We start from the raw sequence: 22,461 nt of genomic DNA on the forward strand, positions 1-22,461 counted from the left end.
AATAATATTGAAAAGGGGAAAAAAAGGTTATAAAGGAATTTATGAAATTCAAATAACTCTTGATTTTTGCCCTATGCTGATGGTTGAGAGGATTGAATTAAACCCATATTAAACAATGACAAAAACATTCATTAAATGCTACTTGTCATATATTTAGTCATTCTAAAACCATTTTATATATTAAATTTTGGTTATTTTTCAACCTACCTTTTATTAATCGTTGTTAATTAAATTTTTGTACACCTACTGAACTAATATGCACCCAAATATGAAATTGTATGTTGGAAAGTTTTGGCCTGTTTTACAATTTTAACCACCTTAAAACCATTCAAAATGTTAAATTTTGGTCATCAATGAGGTAATATTATTATTTTTTAGTGCACTATTTAACAATTTTTTTCTTTAATATTCACGTTTAGTATTGCCATTGGAATATTTAGACTTAAAAAGGTTCTTTTAGCTTACAGCTTAACTATTAATCTTCCAATTGTTGCGCTTCTTTTCAGGAGCCATATCATTTAACAACATAGTAAATAGCACAAAGGGAACAATAAATTTCATAATCTATAATAAAATCCTAGAACCCAAAACAACTTGTACACAACTTTTACTTCTGAGTGTGAGCTAGAAGCATTTAGAAGTACAACATCTTTATTAAAGATAAGCATTACTTTGAAGTTCAGATATATTTTCTGCTTCCACTACAAAGTTGGTTGTGAATCACCAATACTTGGAAAGCATTTCAAAACAAGACTCAATAAATTTGTCCACAACTCTAAAATAGTTATGCCTCCAACTCTTCTTAATGATTAGGATCCCAAAGAAAACCCAAAATCCAAATGCATAAGAGACAAAAACAAATGCATAAAAGAATAAAGGGCTATCAATTATACTAGTCCCTTCTTCTTTGTCCTTACTTTGGCTCTTATGTTCAGGCTCAAGCCCGTTTGTGATTGAGCATTTTCTCGGCAGAGGATCTCCACAAAGATTCGGATTGCCATCATAGCATTGCATCTTGAAAGTTGAGAACTGCCTCTCAAATGGGATTCTTCCTGAAAGATTGTTATATGCAACACTAAACGTAGATAGAGAAGTGAGTCCAACCAATTCATAAGGGATTTTCTGACTTAACTTGTTGTGAGAAAGATCCAAGCTCTCCACATTTTTCAAGTTCCGGAAAGAATTTGGAATGGGTCCTGTTAGAAAATTATTTGACAAGTTCAAGAATCGAAGCAATGACAACTCTCCCATTTCAGAAGGAATGCAACCTGTCAATTGGTTGGACGACATGTCAATTCCGGTCATCAACCACAATGGTGCCCCCTTGAAATTATATACTATATTTTTTATTCGCCAAGACACTGCAATTTCAAATGAATTTTGAACTAGAAATGGAAACATGGAATTTTGAAACTTTCTCACTGGATAAGTCTTCGTCCAGAATGTAATGTTATTGAGGCAAGAGGGAATTTGGCCTGAAACATGATTATCAGAGATATCAAAAACTTGCAAATATTTCATTTGACAGATTCCTCGGAGTAGGTGACCTTCAAAGCGATTTCCATTAAAAATAACTATAGACAAACTGGGATGATCATACAACCACTTTGGAATATTACCAGACAAGTGATTGTTTTGAACATCTAAGATTAACAAAATGGGACTGTTTGATATTGTGGGTGCGATGACTCCTTCAAAGTGATTGTTGCCAAGTAGTAAACACTCCAACCATGTCATGTTGGAGTTCCTTGGGAGCATTTCTCCTTGCAATTTATTGTTTGATAGATCTAGATATTCTAGGTTGGTGCCATTTCTAGTCAAACTTTGTGGCAATGTACCTGAGAACATGTTATAAGAAAGATCTAATACTTCAAGAGTCAAATTACCAAATGACCAAGGGATTTTGCCTTCTAATGCATTTGAGGACATGTTAACTTGACGCAAGTGTGGAAGAACATGTCCAACATATTCCGGAAGACAACCTTTGACGCGATTATCAGATATGTCAAAAACCTCAAGTGATGAAGTTCGATTAGCAAAGCAATCAAGAAAAAAGCCATCAATTTTGTTGCTTCCCAAGAATAGATGTCCTATGCTTGTGTTGAAAAACAACTCACAAGGTATGCTTCCCTCTATTGCGGTGTTAGACAACGCCAGCTGAGCCAAGGAAGATTGGGAGGAGATAAAACTTGGGAAAACGTGACCATTCTTCTTGTTGATGTTGCAGCTCTCCAAGCCCAGACTTCCTAGTTGAAATGTTGGGACCCATGAGGGAGACTCGGTTTCAACTTCCAAATCGTAGTTTCCAGAAAGATCAAGGTCTTTGAGACTTGAAGCATTGGCAAAAATGGAAAATGATAAAACCCCATCTAATTGATTATACGAAACATCAAACCACTCAATCTTGCTTTGTTTTGAGAATATTGATGGAGGTAGATTACCATGAAGGCGATTATTCAATAGAAAAAGTCTTTGAAGATTTTGAATCATCCCAAGACAAGAGGGAAAAACGCCTTCCAATTCATTACTCTCAAGAAACAGTTCTGTCAGATATTTTAGTCGCTTCAATTCGCAAAAAGCTGCAACAAAGTAAGTTTGAGAAATGAGTGTAGAAATAATTTGCAGGTATAAATGGTAGGATCGAGTAGCGAGTAAATATTTATTTCAAGAAATTTAGTCTAACTGGCTTTAATTGGCCAAGTATGAGAAGCAAATTAAGCACAACATGCATGAAAACCCATCTACTTTCTTTTCTCTCTGGTTTAGCAAATAGTGGAAAAGAAAACAAAAACAAATCGGCACGCTGAACAGTGAACAATGTAATTTGGAACTTGATGAATTAGTGAATACGAATTGAGTTGGAAGTAAGAGAGCAAATATAATTGAATAAAGCACCTATAGATAGATAAACAAATCATGGATAAATCAAGTAAGAGTTCTCACGTTGAAGGCCCCCTCCAATTTGCATGTCTCTAAGATCCAGTCTTTCCAGTTCCTCAAATAATGTGAACCAGGTTACATTTGGATATCATGTACTTGATGTGACGTTGTCCAAAGTGATACGGTTAACTCCCCCATTTCTACCGTAACACAAAACTTGAAAAGCTTCACAACAATTCCTTCCGTTCCAGTCTGCAAAGGCTATACCATTAGTGGAGTTTCTGATCTCCAAGAGAGCTTTGTTTTGCTCTTCACTGCAACCTTTGCCACAAGCCAAAGGGAAAAAAGTGATTGCCATAACCCAAAGAAAAATGACAGTATTGCCAAAACAAGTCTTCATTTCTAAGAGATTCTCAAATGAATAGTTATGCTTCTTCATCGTACCATATTTTAAATGAATTGCAGAACGGTGGGGACCCGAAGAAGCAGCCAGAACGCAAAGCAGGTAAGCTGCGGAGTGGGGCCACGTGGAGCACTTAAAGCAAGTAGGGCCCAGGGATTGCTTTTGAGAATCAAAGGACGCCGTAGGATTGGGAGTCAACTGGTCACATGACCCCACTTTTTGTCACATGACCCCGTATCAGACAGTATCACTTTTTGTCATATGACCCACATTTTTGTCACATGACCCCGTGTCAGACGGTATCACTTTTTGTCACATAACCCCGTATCAGACTACAGTCTGTTACAAATTCAAACACTCCATGTCAAGGGTTGGCCTCATGTTGGCTGAAAATTCCACTTTTACCCATGCTTTTTTATAAATTGGAAGACGGTGCACAAGCTGATTTTTGCAAGGAAATTATTTTCCATGACTGGGGTAAAATGGAAAAAAATATCAGGCGCGTTGAAGAAGCTTCACACTTGCCAAAAGCCCACACCTGCCAAAAGCATGGGAGAGGGGTCACGGGCAGGTGAGGCGTCCGGGGAAAATGGGAGGGAGAAGGGAAAGGGTTAGCAAATGAGGCCTCAATTTTACCATTATTCACAACCTTATTATCGGTGGTTGTCGGCTAAAATCGACAACCAATTTCAGGGTTCTTAATTATTAAGAATTAGAAACTGGATAGTCGACTATCCGGTTAATCAACAGTTATTTATTTACCTTAGGTGGTATCTGATTATCTAGACTAGGTCCTGAATTTTTTTTTAAAAAAAAAATAATATATTGGGCCTACTTTTTAGATGTTCTTTAAATATTTTTTGGGCTATATTTAAATGTTTTTAGTTATTATTTAAGTATTGGGCTAATTAATCAAGAAATTCAATCACCTACCATCTGGATTTGAAAATGCATTTAGTGCTAATTAGCTAGCTAGTGAGTGTTAAACTAAGAGTTCTCACATTGAAGGCCCCCCTCCAGGCCCATGGCCCCCTTCCAATTTGCATGTCATTAAGTTCCAGTTTTTCCAGTTCCTCAAATATGGTGAACCAGGTTACATTTGGATACCACGTACTTGATGAAACGTTGTCCAAAGTGGATAGAGCAAACTCCCCCATTTCTACCGTAACACCAAACTTGAAAAGCTTCACAACAATTCCTTCCGTCCCAGTGTGCAAAGGCTAAACCATTTGTGGAGTTTCTGATCTCCAAGAGAACTCTGTTTTGCTCTTCACTGCATCCTTTGCCACAAGCCAAAGGGAAAAAAGTGATTGCCATAACCCAAAGAAAAATGACAGTATTGCCAAAACAAGTCTTCATTTCTAAGAGATTCTCAAATGAATAGTTGCGCTTCTTCGTCGTAGCATATTTATATATAAATTATTATTTCGACAATCAAAATTGTTAGTCTTTTACTCATCCGTCACACATTGTATCTGTCGTGCACAACCACGTGTTTTGTGGAAATTAATAGCTTGGAAATTGTACCTGCCCACGCTCTAACAAAGCACTAGATTTTTATACAAACTTCACATCAATTGACGTGTTGCATTTTAAATGACTTTTTCTGTGTAACCATATCTTCATCTAGCTAGATGTTACTATGCTGAAGAATGCCGTGCCCAATGGTGTAGACATAGCCATAATGGAAATATTTCATGCACAAAAACTACATGCCTTCATCTAGCAATAGATATGATTGTGCTTAAGAATGGCGTGCCCTAGGGTGTAGAAATAGCCATGATGGAGATATTTCATGACTTTGCTTAAGAATAGCGTGCCCCAGGGTGTAGAAATAGCCATGATGGAGATATTTTATGTGGAAAAACCATGTCTTCGTCTAGCAATAGACATGACTGTGCTTAAGAATGGCGTGCCCCAGGGTGTAGAAATAGCAATGATGGAGATATTTCGTGTCTTCATCTAACAATAGTCATGATTGTGCTTAAGAATGCCGTGCACTAGAGTGTAGAAAATAGACATGATGCAGATATTCCAATGTTATGGAATTTTCCAATAAGGATTATTATGGGCCTTTCAAAGCACAGCAATTTTTCAGGCTCAAAGTCAATGAAAGATGCAGGAATAGGTCTAATCAATCCGCGTCATTTCCTCCTTAATTTGACAAACCCACCTGCAAATCAAATTTCGTGGCTCTCTCTCTCTCTCTCTCTCTCTCTCTATTTACTGTGATTGACATTACTGGACCCTTTATATGGTGACATTTCTGAACCCTTTAAGGGGAAAATATATTTACCTCGGTTAATTATTGAATAATTACAACATCAAAAATAGATTGGGGATATTGAATAATTAAAAATTCTAAAATACACAGCAAATTACTTAGTTCTTAAAAGGGAGTTAAATGTACTTCTTTTTCAATATTTAATCCTGAAAAGTTAATTATTATGCTTGCCAATTGTTTGATGAATTGTCTATGTTAATATATTATATTGAAATTGTATATTTTATATTATGGTACTTTTCTTTATAAGGTTGATTATAATTAGGTTTGATGGTAATTAAATCAATCCATCCTTACTTATATCAATTCTCCTATAAATAGGAATATTCTGTATTGTAAATTAATTAAGCAATAAGAGCAACAATATAGTCATTTGGGCTTTACTATGTGGACGTAGGTCATACCAAACTACGTAAAATCTCTTTGTTCTTATTTTATTATTTTCACTATTTGTCTTTGTTTCCATTCGATTATATTATCTTTCATGTTATCAAAGGCATAGACTAATGTCAATATTCATTCCAATAGTCGTGTGAATTCTTTTATTATTCTGTTTTAAAATTATATCATGTTTGCCAATGGGTATGAAAAGTTTTCCATTCAAAAACTTTAATAACCAAACGAAAACAAAGAGAGCCATCTGGAACCTCTTTGAATTCCTACTAGATATATATGGTCAACATATTGAACCGAGCCACGTGGCAGATCAACTGAAACACGCGGGAAAGGAGAATAAGGGAGAGGAGGGGGAAGGCTCAGTGGCTTCGTCTGCCTCGGCGCAGCCCACCCGCCACTGAAAGTCAAGAATAATATTATTTGGATGTTTCAAGAATAAAACAGATTTAAATAAACTTTTAATCAAGTTAATCATTACGTAATATTTTGTTTTATCTACGAATGGTAGAAACGAATTAAGCTTCTTTTGATTGCGTAAGCATTGCGTGAAACCAACCACCATTCCATGTGCCATGTATCTCATCATAAAATGCCATGCATCCAATTCCACTCCTGAAGTAAAAGACAGGAATTAGTGCTATTGTACAGCTAAGTCCATTATCCGATCGATCGATCTTGTTTCAATTAAGGTTTTATGCCAACGCGCGACTACAAAGACAATAGCAGTGCTCACGTTTGACATTTATTTGTGGCATTCTTGTATTTTACTTTGTTCATATAATGTGATTTAACATGGTTTTATAGCAGAGATTCTGCATGAGTTTGAACTTTGTATTTTTCATTTACCTTTCATTTAAATTCAATATTCTACGTGTTGGATCTCACATGAGAGTTCGAGCTCACAAGCGAGAGAGAGTGTTAAAGTATTGATTAAATGAATAAATTTATAATTTTTATCGGCTTAAGCTTTTGGGACAAGTAATAATTTAACAGTACCATATTAAAAAAAATTGAAGAACTTTTGGTGCTTTGAATGGTCTTTCATCAAGTCTAATTAAATTGACTTCTAGGTATACACATGCTTGTGGTGTCTCCAAGTGCGAATCACGCCACGCTATCGGCACACTTTGCACGTATGCATCGTCACACACTCACACAAGCCACGTGCCTCTTATTTTTGTGTAAAATCTGATGCAGTTTATTCTTTTTTTTGTTTTTAACTTGTACAATTGCGATTTTAATAGTCATAATTGAATTGGTTCGAATTTTAATATTAAGAACCGCTTTATCAACCGTCATTTTTTAACAGTAAGTAATTGTTGTTTCAACAGTCATTAACTGCTCTTATAATTCTATATATATATATAAACATAATTTCAGAAAAGTGAACTACTACTACTTTTTTTTTCATCTTCCTCTTTAATATATGCTGTTACACGTTTCTTGAAGAAAGTTAGAAATGTAGGAAAATAAATTTGTTATAGAAATTAAAGAGAATTAACGTACAAGCCTAGTGATGTCGAAGACGAATTGGAAGTCCTTTTTGTGGAGTTGGCATCATATCACCAACAATTTTCTCCGTGGGAAGGACCACCTCCCATTCGAACCTCTTTACCACATTGTGAACAAAAGTGAGTATTGCTAGCCGAGCGTACTCTTTCCCAGGGCACATGCGAGCTCCACCTCCAAATGGTACAAACGTGAATGGAGGAAATGCATTTGCATCATCGTACCTCGACGGATCAAATTTTTCTGGTTCTGGAAAAAATTCACTGTTCTTGTTTGTTGAGCTCACGGTCCAGTATATCTGCCAAAAAAGAACAGAAATGATAAACTTTTATTTATGTTTTGTGCGAATCTTTTCCAAGTTTCTTGGAATATATATATGTATACCTTCCACCCCTTTGGAATGGTGTAACCGGCAAAGGTAAAGTCAGTGAGAGCCTCTCTGAAAGTCCCCTGAAGCGGTGGTGTGAGCCTCATAACTTCATTAATGGCATTCCAAGAATACTTCATTTTCTGTATGTCAACCCAATCCAATTCTTCCCCAGGCTTCTTTGATGCTGAGACCTCCATTTGCTCTGGTATTCGGTTAATTAAATAAAAAAAGAAAATAAAACAACCCATATATTCTGCATTAGCATTAACGCTATGATACATAAAAAAACAAAGGACAAAGTTTCCTCTAATCTAGTCTATAAAATTAATGCCATGTGTTCTTTTGTATGTAAGTAATATGTGTCATTTAGCGTAAGAAAAACACTTATTTTGTTAATTAATATGTGCTTTTCTCATATACATTTTTAATAACATTAATAAAAAAGCACAAGTTCTCGCCGGCGAAAAGGAAACATATCATGATCTGGTCGTAAGAAACTCTTAAAACCCATTTGTAGAAAATTTTGAATGTTATAAATAATATTTTATATTCTCAATATTACGATTGATTTAGTTTCTTTGTTAGGTTTATTACCCTAGCTACCTTTATTATTCTAGGGTTATTTCCTCCCTTGTGTACGTATGATAGGATTTAGCCTAAGGTTTCTTATCCACTACACGTACATTCTCTTTCTATAAATAAAGAGCTATATATGTAATCAATTCAAATTACTTGAATATAATAAAAATGTAGTTCATGCCCTTCTTCACGCTTCCATTCTATTTCTCTTTCATATATTTCTTCAATATATTTAACATCGGAAAAGATAAAGTTGGTACCAGCAAAGATCTTCTCGTAGATGTCGGGTCTCTCTCCAACATATTTCATGAAGAAAGTCATGGCAGTAGCCACAGTGCTATACCCTGCAACAAGCAAACCCATAATCTTGTCGACAATTTCAGCCTCCGGCATATATTTCCCAGACGGGTCGGTGACAGCAATCATGTGCGACAGTATATCCTGCATGGTTGCTCCCGTTGCCATGGCAGCCTTCTTCTCCTGAATAGTTTTCCTTAGCTCCCTACGGATCCCCGCTGCTGCTTTGCTTGCTTTATAAAATATGGTTCCTGGTGTAGAAAAATAAAACCACGTAGGAAATTAAATATAAAATAAGAAAAAGAGAAGAAAGAAAGCGGGAGGGTAAAGAGGCGCATGAGCTACAATATATTTACTATATTTAGGGCGGAGCCAGGGGGGTCGAGAGGGGGCACCTGCCTCCTCCCCCTCTCAACCCACAAAATTTTTTCTTACACCTGGTAAAATTTTCTTAGATAGCTTGGTTGTTGCCCACTCTAAACCAACTATAAGGGACATAGATATCACCAGCGTGGGCAAGCAGCAGACAACATTTCACTGTTTCAATTGGCAGATTTTTTTTTTTTTTTGTAAGTTTTACTGTTTTAGTTTCAGAGTTATAAAAGAAAGTTAGGTTTAGAAATAAGTTTCACGAAGAAGAAGATTCAAACGGTGCGTTTGAGCTTTAGTGTTTGAGTTGTTATTAAACGCCCCGTTTCATTAAAGGACACTGACTCCGTGACTCGTGGAGACGGAAAAGCGCTCCGTTTCAAACTCTCAGCATGAGTAGCGTGGGTTCGTCTCATACGGAAAAGAGTTTAAAAAGTTTAGAACTTTTTTTCCTGAACTGCCCCTGCCTTTAAACTTTTTTGACTTTTCTTTTTTGTCTTCTACGATTTTTTGGTCTTTAAGGCTTGAATAATAGTGCTACCCAGCCAACTATTTATCTGTCGGATAAATTTAACAAATTTTTGAAAAGGTGATAATTATGGTAATATACATAAATAATTTTTTTTTAAAAAAAAAAAAAAAAAAAAAAACACATGATTTGAGAACTAATTTATGTTTTTTCTTTTCTTTTTTTGTTATGCTTATAGCTAATGCAAAATATAAATACCATTTAGACAATAGTTAATTAAATTATTTATGAATTTTGTTAGTTATATTTTTTTAATATTTGTAATCAATTTCTTTTTTTTGTTTTTAAAAACTCTTTTAATCTTGCAATTCTTGCCCCCCCTTAGTCGATACCCTGGCTCCATCACCCACTAAATTGATACTTTTAGAAGTTTACGAGCATAATTACAAAAGTGATAAAAAATTAAGGGTGGTATGTGAAGTTTTCCTACTTAAACTAATTAATGAAGGGAATAAACCATACAAGAAAATAGAATAAGGGTCCGTTTGAGTTTGCGATTTCAAAAAGTGTGATTTTAAATAACGATTTTAAAATGTGCGATTTGAAAAAATTGATTTTTAAAAACGCAGTTAAGCGTTTGGCAAAATCGCAGTTTAGCCTTTAAAATCACGAATTTACTTTTAAAATTTTGCATTTTCAAAAAAAACCATCTTATCTGCGATTTGAAAAAACAGATTTTCTGCGTTTTCAAATCGCAATTTTTAAAAGCGCAGTTCTCAAACGATTTATGTTCTGCGATTTGGTTTAAAATCGCACTTATTATCTACGAAATCGCAATCTCAAACGCACCCTAAATTAAAGAGAATATAAATTCGATCGTAATACAATCAAAACTAAATAAGAAATATTCTTAAAGATGAAACCAAAACAATTAATATTTGTGATATATATGAAATATATATTAATTTCCAGCATGCATGCACCTGGGAAATTCACAGGAATCGAATGCATCCCCATCGTAATGTCATCAAAGCTGCCAACAAGCCTAGCAATGAATTGTGGATCATCCGAGCCCAAGAAAAATCTGAAGGCAAGTCTCAGCGTGAGGGTTTTAGCAAAAGAGGAGGCCTTCACCACCTCTTTTCCCTCCCACTGAATTTCCAGCTCTTGCTGTGTGATGGAATCCATTTTCCCCAAGTACCGCACCAACACTTCCGGCTTCAAAAACCCCGGCGACCGCAAGGTTTTTGCCACCTCGTCGGTTGGGAGTTGTGCCGGCGGGGCAGCAGCCCGGTAAGACCGGAAGATCTTTTGCATTGAATGAGGACGGAATGCGGTGAAGAGCTTTTGCTCGTTGGAGAAGAGGAATTTGTGTCCGCCGGGGCCGCATAAGACGGCGGTTTCCTCTCCGAGTATTTTGGTCTTGAATACATCCGGCGAGTACTTGTTCATCCGTTCAAAGACAAACTTTTCCGGCTTCCCAAAGAGGAACTCGAGAGTTTCGCCCATGATGGGCCATCCCAAGCTCCCTGGTGGCAGGTTTCTACAACCCTTGGACCTGCGAGTGAAAGCAAAGATGGTAAGAACAAGAACAAGAACCAGAGGGACCAAAGCTACGAATAGGAAGAAGGCCGCCATGGTTGATCTTAAAGAGGTTATTGAGATTGAAGATAGAAGGGGAAATGGGTTAAGTACAGGATTTTTACAGAAATTATTGGATCCAATTATTATGTTTTGTTTTTTTCTTGGATCCAATTATGACGCCAATAACTCGTCAATATTGAATCATTACCTTAAGAAACTGTTCATATGAAAAGATTTTTTTTTTTTTATTTTTTTTTTTTTCTTGTTTGTATTTGCTAGTAAAAACAAAAGGCTAATCATTTTCACCGAGAAATTCTACTGAATAGCATTAATTTTAATTTATTAGTTTCAGAGTCCGAAACTATTGACTTTTTTGCTAATGTTTTTATTTTTTCTATTTTTTTAACAAAATTGTAAAAGCATTAACAAACAACTCATCACATAAAATCTTTGAAATTACTTTCACATTTATGTCAAATCACATCTAAGTGAACCCTATGTGCGAGTCTCCTAAATTTGAAATTGAGGGGTTTGGAAATTCAGCAATAATTTGTTGCTCGGATTTCTATTCAAGTAGCAAATATGAGAGAATAGCGAATAGGCGGGCAACTCAAAACATACTTAGGCAGGTGGGCTCCATATCAACTCTCTTATATTTATTGTCTAAATCGTTAGCAAGACAACAAAATTATTGAAAATCTGTATCCAATACCGACCGATACAAATGAGATTCTACATGAGTAATTCTTCCAATCCACCATTTCTCCCATTTTCTTTCTATCCTTTTTACAAACTCCACCAACAAAATATTTAAATGGCCTTTTAATTTCATCACTTTTTCCCTAAACATTGATTTAAAATAATATTTAAATGGTATAAAAAAAATATAAGAAAAGCTATTATAAAATTCATTTGAATAAAAAAGTGAAAAATAGTTTGATTCCCTAAAATTAAGAAAATTCTAAAAACTCTTATTATCCTATATTTCAAAGAACCATCGAGAAACTTTTAGGGTATGATAATGATTTGAGAAATACTACATGTACAAATGTACTTATTAATGCTTATTTCAACGGCAAAAATAACTATTTTATATGCAGATTAACCCGACCAAAATTCAATTGTGATTTTCACGCCCACGTCAAATGAATAAGAGTGGCTGTGGAGCCACCTTCAACTAGGGCAGAGGTATATGAAGTAAATGTAATAAACGAAATTCTCACAGCCAAAAAGATCTTATAAATTTGCTTGATTCATAGCAGGAAAGTTCACTGAGGTTCTACATATTTATATAAAGATTAGAAAACAAAAATAACTAGAACACATATAATCAATCTTGAAATAGGGGTGCAAACAAAATAAGAACACCGGCCTGTTACAGGCATGGAAAGTTTTAAAATCTTATTTTGTCTCCTCAAAGAATTTATAATGAAAGCAGTTTATATTCACTACATATTTGGCTGGTTTCCGACAGGAAAATATTTATATCATAGAATTCTGTCCTGAAGATCTGTCATTAAAGTGGATGCCAATGAACTGAGTTTCTTTCCAGTCTCTCCCGCAATGCTTTTAAGGTTGGAAATGTCCTGTTGCGCCTGGAGTGGAGAAAGAAAAGAACATAATAAATATTATCCAATATATCTCATACATAGATTGCAATCTGTCAATCTGATCAAGCAAGAGTAATGCAAGTCAACTGTGAAATGCAGTGAAGTTGAAAGGCGCCTACCTGGAAAGAGAGTCGGTTGAAGATGTCGTTAGTAAGATCGACAGATGACTGATCTCCGCCGTTTCCAAAAAGATCAGCACTGGAGATGGCGGTTGAACCCTGGAAATAACAAGAACATAATGAATATAATTAAGAATTCCTATTTATCTGATATCAATTTAATGGGGAAAAAATTCTGATACTTGTTATCCAATTTCAATACTTAAAACTTTCATGTAGCAGTTCAATAACATCACATCGGGTGATTCACCCAAGCCAGGTCAAAATGATCAGGCAGCTTTTTCTTTTTCTTTTGTATCATTTCCAAGACGTGTTATAAGGCTATAAGTCCCTTGCAACCATAAAAAGTTAAGACTAACTAATGTTAAAAGAAATGTCTCTCTTTATTAATTCTTTTTTTTTTTTATCCCCTTTGGCCAACATCAGGTCAAGCAATATGGAAACAGGAACAGACTATATAGGTTATTGTCCAAAATAAGATTAAACATTCAAAAAATCTGAAAAGAACGCTTGAAACTCTATTTAGTAGATAATTTTTCAGTATGTCGTGGTAAGGACACATACTGAGAACTTCTGCAGAGATGCTTGAGCTTCTACATCAGTAGCTTTGTTCTGATCCCCAAAGAATTGGGCTGATGAAATAGATTTTGCATTTGAGAACTTCTTCCTTGCTTCATCCGTTTCCTCGATCTGATAACAATAGCATTGTAATTAAAAAAGATAATAAATAAATGAGGGAAGCCAAGCATCACTCAGAGAAACAGTCTAAAACAGTTAACTGAACCAAAAATATTTTTTATTTTTATTTATTTATTGATAAGTAATTCAATCTCATTAAAAAAGAATAAAAGAGCGCAACCTTAGTACCCATGAAATATACAAGAGAAACCTCTAATCATGAGGAAAAGATGAACACAAGTTCAAAAAATATGCAAAACTAGAATACAATAAGCTGTGATGTGCGGATATCCAAGTATATAACGTGTTGAACATAATCCTCCCCATCTCTATCATCGACGTCTCAACATCTTCAAAGCTCTGAGCATTCCGTTCTCTACAAATGCACCACCACATTAAACATAACCAAGCCAACCTCCATACTTCTATAATACTAACACACCCTACCTGACCCAACACAGCAACGAATCTCTCACTCTTCTAGGCATAACCCAATCAACACCAAACAAATTAGGGATAAGCTCCATAACTATCTTGCTACTTCACAATGAATAAGAAGGTGATCAATGGGCTCCCCAATCTTCTTGCAACTGCAACACCACCCCACTACCATAACATTCATCTTTCTCAAGTTATCTAGAGTCACTATTTTCCCTAAAACTGCCTATCACACAACAAACACCACCCTCAAATGACCCTTTACCTCTCCAGATACTCTTCCAAGGAAAAGAGGATCCATTACGACTAGTTAACAGTTGATAATACAACTTCACTTCAAACCTACTCCTTTTGGAAGGAATCCAACGTCTTCTTGTCTTGCTATGAAAGTATACAACATTTGAAAAAATGAGAAGACCACATCCACCTCCCAATTTTGTACCGGTCTAGTAAAAGTAACATTCCAATGAATATTCCCCTCAAAATTGCACGTTATCCGCCACCCATGCATCCTTGCTACGTGCAATACTAAACAAGTCCGGATAAGATATCTTCAATGGTGTATCCCCACACCCCACATCATGCAAAAAACTAACCTTTGACCCATCATCCACCTCATATTTAACAAATTTTGAAAACATTTCCCAGCCCCTTCTTATAAATTTCTTAACTCCCACTCCAAATATCCACATTACCTCCTTAGAGCACCAACCTTCCCTTAGGCTCTCATACCAAGTTTCTATCACCAATCTCCATAAAGCATCTCTCTCCGTAGCATACTGCCACAACCATTTTCCCAGAAGAGCTCTATTAAACTAAACTAGATTTCTAACCCCCAAACCACCAGATTTCATTGGAGTACAAATTGTCGACTAGTTCACTAAATGAAATTCAAATCCATCCCTAATACCACCCCATAAAAAATCCTTCTAAAGCTTATGATTGGTAATATATTATATAGGTATGCCTCAATTGTAGAGAGACAAAATATGATCTCAAAAGAATGATACTTTTTTTTGATAAGTAATAAACTGGTTTTATTAAAAGCTTAAGGCGCCCTAAGCACACTTGCAGTATACAAAGGAAATACCCAGCAAGAAAGGAAATACCCAGCAGTATCTCAAAAGAATGATACTTGCAAGAGGTAACATGCTGTAGACCAAGGAGGGAACTACAACTGACCTTATAATAATTATAGTTGTGCCAAAAACAACCCATAATCCAAAGATACTAAATAACAACACACAAGTTCTATACTATTGCTTCCCCACTATCTACCATAAAATATAAAATTAGAAAACCACCTAAAAAATGGTTTGCAGATCTCCAAAATTCAAAACTTTTGGTCATGTCACCAATGAAAAACTAAAAAATGCCAAAAGAATCTCTCAAAAACTATAAACACGCTGTTTACTTTTCTAAATAAAATGAAGTTTGTGATGTTTTACAGTTGCAACACCAATAAAGCAAATGAAAAACCTACTTCAATATATTCATCGTAAAAGATTCTTTAACACTACATTTTGTGTGAGATATGAGTAAAGTAGTGCAAGCAAATTCAGGGAATATTAAAAACTTGATATGCCTTATTGCTGGACTGAGCTTTATTTAGTCTGTACACTAAAAATTCCATCATGCGAGCGCTACATCCTATATAGCCACCCAACTCAGCTACCAAGCAACTAGACTCTCTCATTGGCATGTTGAACTGACACTGGAAAAAACAGACATTGGACACATGCCCCAACAATAACAATACATTTCTACAATATAAATTTTAGTTTCAGACACTCGGCTTACAAGCATTAGACTCTTTTTTTTTAATAGGTAATCAAAGAAGTTTATAAAAAGCGTAAAGGTGCCCCTAAGTATACAGAAAGTATACAAAAAAGGCACCAAAACAGGAAAAAAAAAAAACACATACACACAAGGAAAAACACCCGCAAAACCCAAATACAAGAGGAAATCCAAACACCCCATCATAACCAGCCCACAAAACCCAAAGACCATTACATCATAGCAAGGGCCCTCTTCCCTTGCCCCGGCTAGAACCAAAACTCCTAGCATCATAATTAATCGAGCACTCTAATTTCTTCACCTCACACCTCCCTTTAAACCCATTAACTCATTCTGAATACATTAAGTCACTGGTTTCTCCTATTCAGTAATGCAGTAAAACTCAGGGAAAAAAGAAAATTCTAAGCATTTATAGGAAAATAATAGTAAATTTGAGCCAGTTAGGAATAGAAAAAATCAAATGTAATGTAATTTTGGTGAAACAGTCAGAAACATATAACATACATGTGTGTGTGTGTGTACATGTGTTTCCATGTGTGCGTTATAGCATACTGCCATAGTCTTGCTGTATCTATTGAGTAATTTCCAAGTTGGAATAATTTTTTGTGCCTAAACTTTGGCCCTGGTCTGAATCTTTCCATCATAAACCAGTATAAACTGGGCCTATAACCCCCTTTTTTATTTTATTTTTTTCCTGAGCCAACCCCCCCCCTCCCCCCTGTTAGTTTTTAGGATTTTACACAGCAGGATTATATCAAGCAGCTGAGCATTGTGCATATTATAATTCACATTAACCATAAACAATAGTCTAAGATATAGCATGCCTATGTTGTAGGTCATAAAGCATTACTCGCACCTTTGAGGAATTTGAGCCAGCTTTCTTTGGAAACCCGCTGTCCATTCCGAAGTCTGCAAAAAAGCTGGTTGACTTTGGTGGAGCTATGTGGCTAATCATTTGTGGGCCACTAGAGCTATTCTCTGCTGATTGGACATTCTCTACATATTCAAAGCGTGATGCAAATGATGAGCCAGCTGTCGGAATGCTATTTGTGGAGGAGACAGGAATAACTGGTTCCTCAGGCTTCTGATCATAGAGATTTTCACTTGGCTACATTTGGAAAAGATTATTTCATAAAGAGAAACACGTTTTAATCAGTGTAGGGTAATTGAGTGACAGACATTAAACCACAAAACACTGCTGGTAAACAATTTGCTCACAAAGACAAAGCAATAAATAATCTACCTTGGCAGTAAGCTTTCTAGCACCAAGCCCCCCACCAGTCTTCCCAGTTTTCTTTGCACCAAAAGGCTTCTTGACAGCAGTGGTTGCAACTGCACGAGGAGCTTTAGGTGCAGCAGAGGTATCAGGTACTTCTTGCCTTCCTAAAGAGTTTTCTTTTGGAGCTTCATTTGTCACGACATCAGGAAGTACGTAAGCTGCTTGTGCTGACTGAGAAGAAACGGGTGATGATGGCAAACCAACCTCTTCTGCCATGCTTTTAGCAACTTCTTTTGAAAGTAACTGCCTATATAAATCGGCAGCTCGTGATGTATACTTGGCCTCAATTTTACCTCCATCAGTCCATCCATGCTGCTTAAAGAAAACCTGTGCGCGGTTGTTTCCCCCAAAGCTCATCATTTTCAGTTGTTCAGGAGTCCACGAGTCTAAGTTTGTAGACCTACATGAAAGAACTCATAATTTTATTATATCTAACAAAATAATACAGTTTAAAAAAAAAAAGAAAAAAAAAAAGAACAAGAACAAGAAAGAAAAAAGAAAATAAAAAGATGCCACATAAAAATAAAAAAGAAAGAAAAAAGGTTGAACAAGAAAGATTATGCCCAAGTCAAGTGCTGAGCTTCACAACTCTGACACATGTTCCATACCACTCATTGTACTCACGAGACCAACTGATCACTCTGCGCTAGAATTAGGAAAAAGTACACATATCCCCCTCAAATTATTACTTCATTATCAATGTCCCCCCAAGCCAGCAAAAAAACAAAAATGACCATAAAAAATTTTCAATAAGACAAATATATCCTTATAAATTTGGAATATATATATAATGAAGAATAAGAAAACAAATATTAGTTTAAAAAAACGAAAATTAAAAAAAAAAAACACAAAAACCTCAAATGACCCCCTTGGTTTTTCTTTTTCTTTTTTTAGTTTTGTTTTTCCTATTTTTCTTTTTTTTTAAGAACCACCAAATAATTGACACCCTTGTTTTCTAGCCAGAGGAAGGTATCCCCAAGAGTGAAGTTGGCATATCCTCTGTCCTCTGAGTTGAAACATGAAATGCACATAATTATTCTGTTTTCCATTACCTAGGAATATGAACCATAATCGAACCCAATTTGCAACATAGACGCAAAATATGTTGGCTAGTCAATTTCAATCAGAAAGGCTTTCTCCTTGTAAAACAAAAGCAAGCTGTTTACAGAAGTGCAAATTTGGAAAGATAACATTTTTTTTTTTGATAAGTACAAATTTGGAAAGATAACATAAAATGCAACCAATGGACAGATGCATTATGTAAATCAAGGAAACATATAAAATGGCACCAAAAATTGTAAATATAATTACCAACAATTGCTATGAATAAAGGGCTCGCTCTTGTTCTACATAGGCTGTATGTAATTTTTCTGTTGACTTGTTTTTGCAATGCTAAAGACAACATCAGCTACAAGCATGTTTTTACCTCCTTTTTTTTTCATTTGTGTATATATGCAGCCAGCATGTTTTCTTCTTTAATTTGTGATACTGAAAAGAGTGGAGAATATAGATTCAAAATTATCCAATTCAAAGCCACAACAGTGACGATAGAAGCTCTATCTTCACAAAACCATCCTAAGGAATGCATCTGAAGATATTTAAAAGAAAGGAAGAGTATGAATTATGTAGACTGAAAAGTATGCACAACAACAAGAAACAAAGCAAAAAACACAGAAAAAGAAAGCCTCTAACATATCCTCCAACTTCTCTCTAAACATTTACAGTATCCGGAAGACTAAAAGAAAATGTTTCCAGCTTCTTGTCTATAATAAAAGCGTAAATCCAACAAAGTAATAGACACCTTTTGATCACCAATATTTTAGAACTCCAAGTGACAAAGATGGAAGAAGAGTCAAGTTGCTGTCTTGACAGTGAGTTTTTTAGTTTTGGCAATTTAGAGCTTTTCAAGTGTGAGGCCAACATGTGACGCCCTATTGAAATACAAATGGTTTAAAAGACCATCTTATAAGGAATTCTAGATCTAAAACAGTTTTCATTTGAGTCAGTAAATTAAGAGTCATAGGTGTTCTTATGTATAGGGTCAGAACAGGGCTTCATATGATCCTACACAGGAATTTATGTTAATGTCAAGATCTATAAATTACGTAGTTATTTACTAACTTTAGGATGGTGTCTCTTGAATATTAAGTTGGCAATTGGTCTTATATTTGTTACAGTAATTTTCAAATCCAAGACTTCTTGTGCTTATCAGAAAAAATAATGTCCAAGAATCTTAAAATATACTCCAATGTACTAGAGAAAATCTAGATTTGACAAACAAATTATAAGTATTTGAGTTTGGAGGCGAGAGTGTCTAGTGTGTTCTTCTTTTAGCCTCTTATTACGCTCTTCCTTCTTGGTACACTATTCACGGGATACTATTCACAGCCAATGAACAGCCCCTTGAACCTCTCTTTTCTTCTCTATCAACAGACCCAAGTCAAACCCTTTCCCTTATACGATAAAAGCCCTAAAATCCCACATAGAAGAGGCAGTCAAAGAAGTTGAAGAAAGCAAACAAGAAGCAAGTAGTAGCAAAGAACATAGAAATTAAAGACAAGAGGGGCTACACCTGTAGAAAGCAGGTTGCAGAATTTTGCAGGCAGTAGCAAAAACCTTGTCTTTAGAGATGTCTTGAGAGGTGATTTGATTGCTAAAGCTTGTGGAAACTTTAGGGTTTTTTTTTATGGCTTTCATTAAAAGAAAAGGAAAGGAAGGTTACGTGCTTTTGCTGTGGAAAGAAACCTGTGACTAATATATCAAAAAGAAGCAGGCAGTAGCAAAGGAACTAATTTTAGAGATGTTTTGACAGGTGAATTGATGGTTAAAACTTGTGGAAAACTATAGGTTTTATGGCTTTCGCAGTATATAAGAAAAGGTGTAAGGTTTCAGGTTGTTAAAAGAATGTTCTGTCCTTCTGCTAGGAAAAATACCCAGAAGTAAAAGGCAGACAGTAGCAAAGATTGTGTTTCAAGAGATGCTTTGAGAGGTGATTTGAAGCTAAAGCTTCGGGAACCTTATGTTTTATGGGTTTCAAAGTATATTATATAAGAGAAGGTGTAAGGTTTAGGGTTGTAAATAAAATGTCCTGTGGTTTTGCTTTGAAAAGTAACCCATGGCTAATGCACCAAAATGAAGCAGGCAGTATCAAACATCCTGTTTTTAGAGATGTTTTGAGGGGTGATTTTATGGCAAAAACTTTAGGTTTTATTGCTTTCAAAGTACATAAGAGAATAGGTACCTTCAGGTTTTTTGGCTTTCAAAGTATATAGGATAGGTTGTAAGGTCTAGGACTACGAAGAACACACTAAGTATTTACCTCATTACTCAATATTGTGAGTATCAATGCATATCTATTTCAGTAAAAAGGGTATATTTAGAGACTCTTGAATGTTACCTCCTACTGAGGCAAACTCCTAAATTGAATTGTAAACTAAATGTAATTAAACCCAAGAACGCTTTCATGAGGGGTGGATAAATTCTAGACTCCATTCTCATAGCCAACCTTTGCCTTAATAGCAGGATCAATCTAGGGAGCCAGATGTACTTTGTAAGTTTGATATTGAAAAGGCTAATGATCATGTCAATTGGGATTTTTCGTTGTATATGCCATAAGGAGATGCGGTTTTAGGGAGAAATGGCATAATTGGATAGTGCATTGTGTTTCTTCGATTAGCTTTTTTGTTTTGGTGAATGGCACTGCGACCAATTTTTTTTGTTCTCTTGGCTTGAGATAGGGAGACCCTTTGTCTCCCTTGCAGTTTATTATTGCCACAGAGGCTTTTAGTAAAATGATTTCTGCTACATTGAATGGGGGTCTTTTATCAGGATTTTCTGTGGGGCCTAGGAATATTGGTGCGCTTAACATCTCCCATCTTTTCTTTGTGGGACGACACCTTAATTTTCTACAGGGCAAACCCAAATCACATTCGTTACTTGCAATGCTTGTTCTTATGCTTCGAAGCTGTCTCAAGTTTAAGATTAGCCTGGCTAAATCAGAATTGGTTCCCATTGGCAATGTCTATAATGTTGATGGTCAAGCTAGTATTCTAGGTGGCAGGGTCTCTTCTTTGCCTATGAAGTACCTAAGTCTTCCACTGGGTGCTTCATTTAAGGCCAAATCTATTTAGGATAGTATCATTGAGAAGATAGAGTGTCGTTTGGCTGCATGGAAAAGAATGCATTATTTGTAAAAGGGTGGGAGGGTTACCTTGATTAGAAGCACTTCATCTAATATGCCTACTTCATGTCTCTTTTTGTGGGATGGCATTGATGAAGAGTTCCAATTTCACAGCTGGTCCAAGGTCTGTTCTCCAATTTACGAGAGCGGTTGGGGTCAGAAACTTACTTCTTTTCAACCGTGCCCTCTTGGGGGAGTGGTTATGGCGCTATGTGCAGAGAGAGAGGCATTATAGAGGTTGGCCGTGGATTTGAAATATGACAGCTCGTGGGGCAGGTGGTGTTTTAATGCATGGAAGAGTGCTTAGATAACGAAAAAAAAATAAAAAAGTTGCACCTATAACTTCTTAAACATGATTACCCACGATCACACATATAACAGACAAAAGGGTATGCTCTTTCACAGCTGAATCAAATTAAAAAAGCCAACCCAACACTCAAATCAGCTCCTTGAACACCAAAAACAGGACAAATTCTCAAAGAATTAAAATAAAATAAAAAACAGTTGAAATCGATACCTCACGAAGCTGATGTGAACGCCGAGGCTGCGATGCACGGCCGAGCAGTCTATGCAGAGGAAGATCCCGTAAGTCACCGACGCCCAAGTAGGGTTCTTTGCATTGCAATCGAAACAAATCTGAATTCACGAACACACAAAACCGAAACAAAAACTCAAAACCCGCAATCCCATTACATGCATCCCAGATCTGATTCAGATCCAACCAAAAGAAACCCAAAAAAGAAAAGAAAAAAAGAAACAAAACACAGACCTTGTTTTCTGACTTTGCTTTCAGTTTTCTGAACAAAGCGTTCTTGTCTGAGAACGCATCGGACGCCATGGCAGAGAGCCTCAGAGAGAGAGAGAGAGAGACTCGGGAAGTGCACGAAATCACGAATCTAACACCTGCTGAGAGGAGAGGAGGAGAGAAATATATGTGAAACCGCAAATTTGTATTTTTGTTTATTTTTTTTGTGGTTTTTCTTGTTTTCAATATGGAATGCTTTTATTGGTGTGTGGGAAGATTTTATCAAGTGACGGAAATAGCCTTTTAGTTTTATCAAAATTCCCGAGTTGCGTTTCGGACGTTTCGGTTTCGGAGTCGGTGATTTGTCGCTGTCTTTGAATTACTTAAAGGTCCTCGTCTGGTCTACAGGTGACGGTTATTACCGAACGAACGTTAACAGCTTTTCTTCAAAATCAATTAAAAAAAAAAAACCGAG

The 22,461-nt window shown here is 35.9% G+C and overlaps 3 protein-coding genes across 3 annotated transcripts; all 3 read right to left on the minus strand.

Moving 5' to 3' along the window:
• Nucleotides 1-501: 501 nt before the first annotated feature.
• LOC133854680 (receptor-like protein 56) lies at nucleotides 502-3,285 on the minus strand. The gene is made up of 2 exons (XM_062290933.1): nucleotides 2,944-3,285; nucleotides 502-2,579 (listed from the first exon to the last, which is right to left on the minus strand). Exons 1-2 carry the CDS (start codon nucleotides 2,966-2,968, stop codon nucleotides 721-723), a joined length of 1,884 nt encoding a protein of 627 aa, XP_062146917.1. The 5' UTR covers nucleotides 2,969-3,285; the 3' UTR covers nucleotides 502-720.
• Nucleotides 3,286-7,425: 4,140 nt separating this feature from the next.
• LOC133854337 (beta-amyrin 28-monooxygenase-like) lies at nucleotides 7,426-11,287 on the minus strand. Its single transcript, XM_062290486.1, has 4 exons — nucleotides 10,540-11,287; nucleotides 8,682-8,969; nucleotides 7,857-8,044; nucleotides 7,426-7,770 (listed from the first exon to the last, which is right to left on the minus strand). The coding sequence occupies exons 1-4, from the start codon at nucleotides 11,192-11,194 to the stop codon at nucleotides 7,474-7,476; spliced, it is 1,428 nt and encodes a 475-aa protein (XP_062146470.1). The 5' UTR covers nucleotides 11,195-11,287; the 3' UTR covers nucleotides 7,426-7,473.
• Nucleotides 11,288-12,356: 1,069 nt separating this feature from the next.
• Nucleotides 12,357-22,220, minus strand: LOC133854407 (probable ADP-ribosylation factor GTPase-activating protein AGD8). Its single transcript, XM_062290604.1, has 7 exons — nucleotides 22,011-22,220; nucleotides 21,759-21,877; nucleotides 17,026-17,461; nucleotides 16,639-16,890; nucleotides 13,434-13,559; nucleotides 12,870-12,968; nucleotides 12,357-12,735 (listed from the first exon to the last, which is right to left on the minus strand). The coding sequence occupies exons 1-7, from the start codon at nucleotides 22,077-22,079 to the stop codon at nucleotides 12,628-12,630; spliced, it is 1,209 nt and encodes a 402-aa protein (XP_062146588.1). The 5' UTR covers nucleotides 22,080-22,220; the 3' UTR covers nucleotides 12,357-12,627.
• Nucleotides 22,221-22,461: the final 241 nt, after the last annotated feature.

The sequence above is a fragment of the Alnus glutinosa genome, chromosome 13 (genome assembly GCF_958979055.1).
Source record: "Alnus glutinosa chromosome 13, dhAlnGlut1.1, whole genome shotgun sequence".
Classification (NCBI taxonomy): domain Eukaryota; kingdom Viridiplantae; phylum Streptophyta; class Magnoliopsida; order Fagales; family Betulaceae; genus Alnus; species Alnus glutinosa.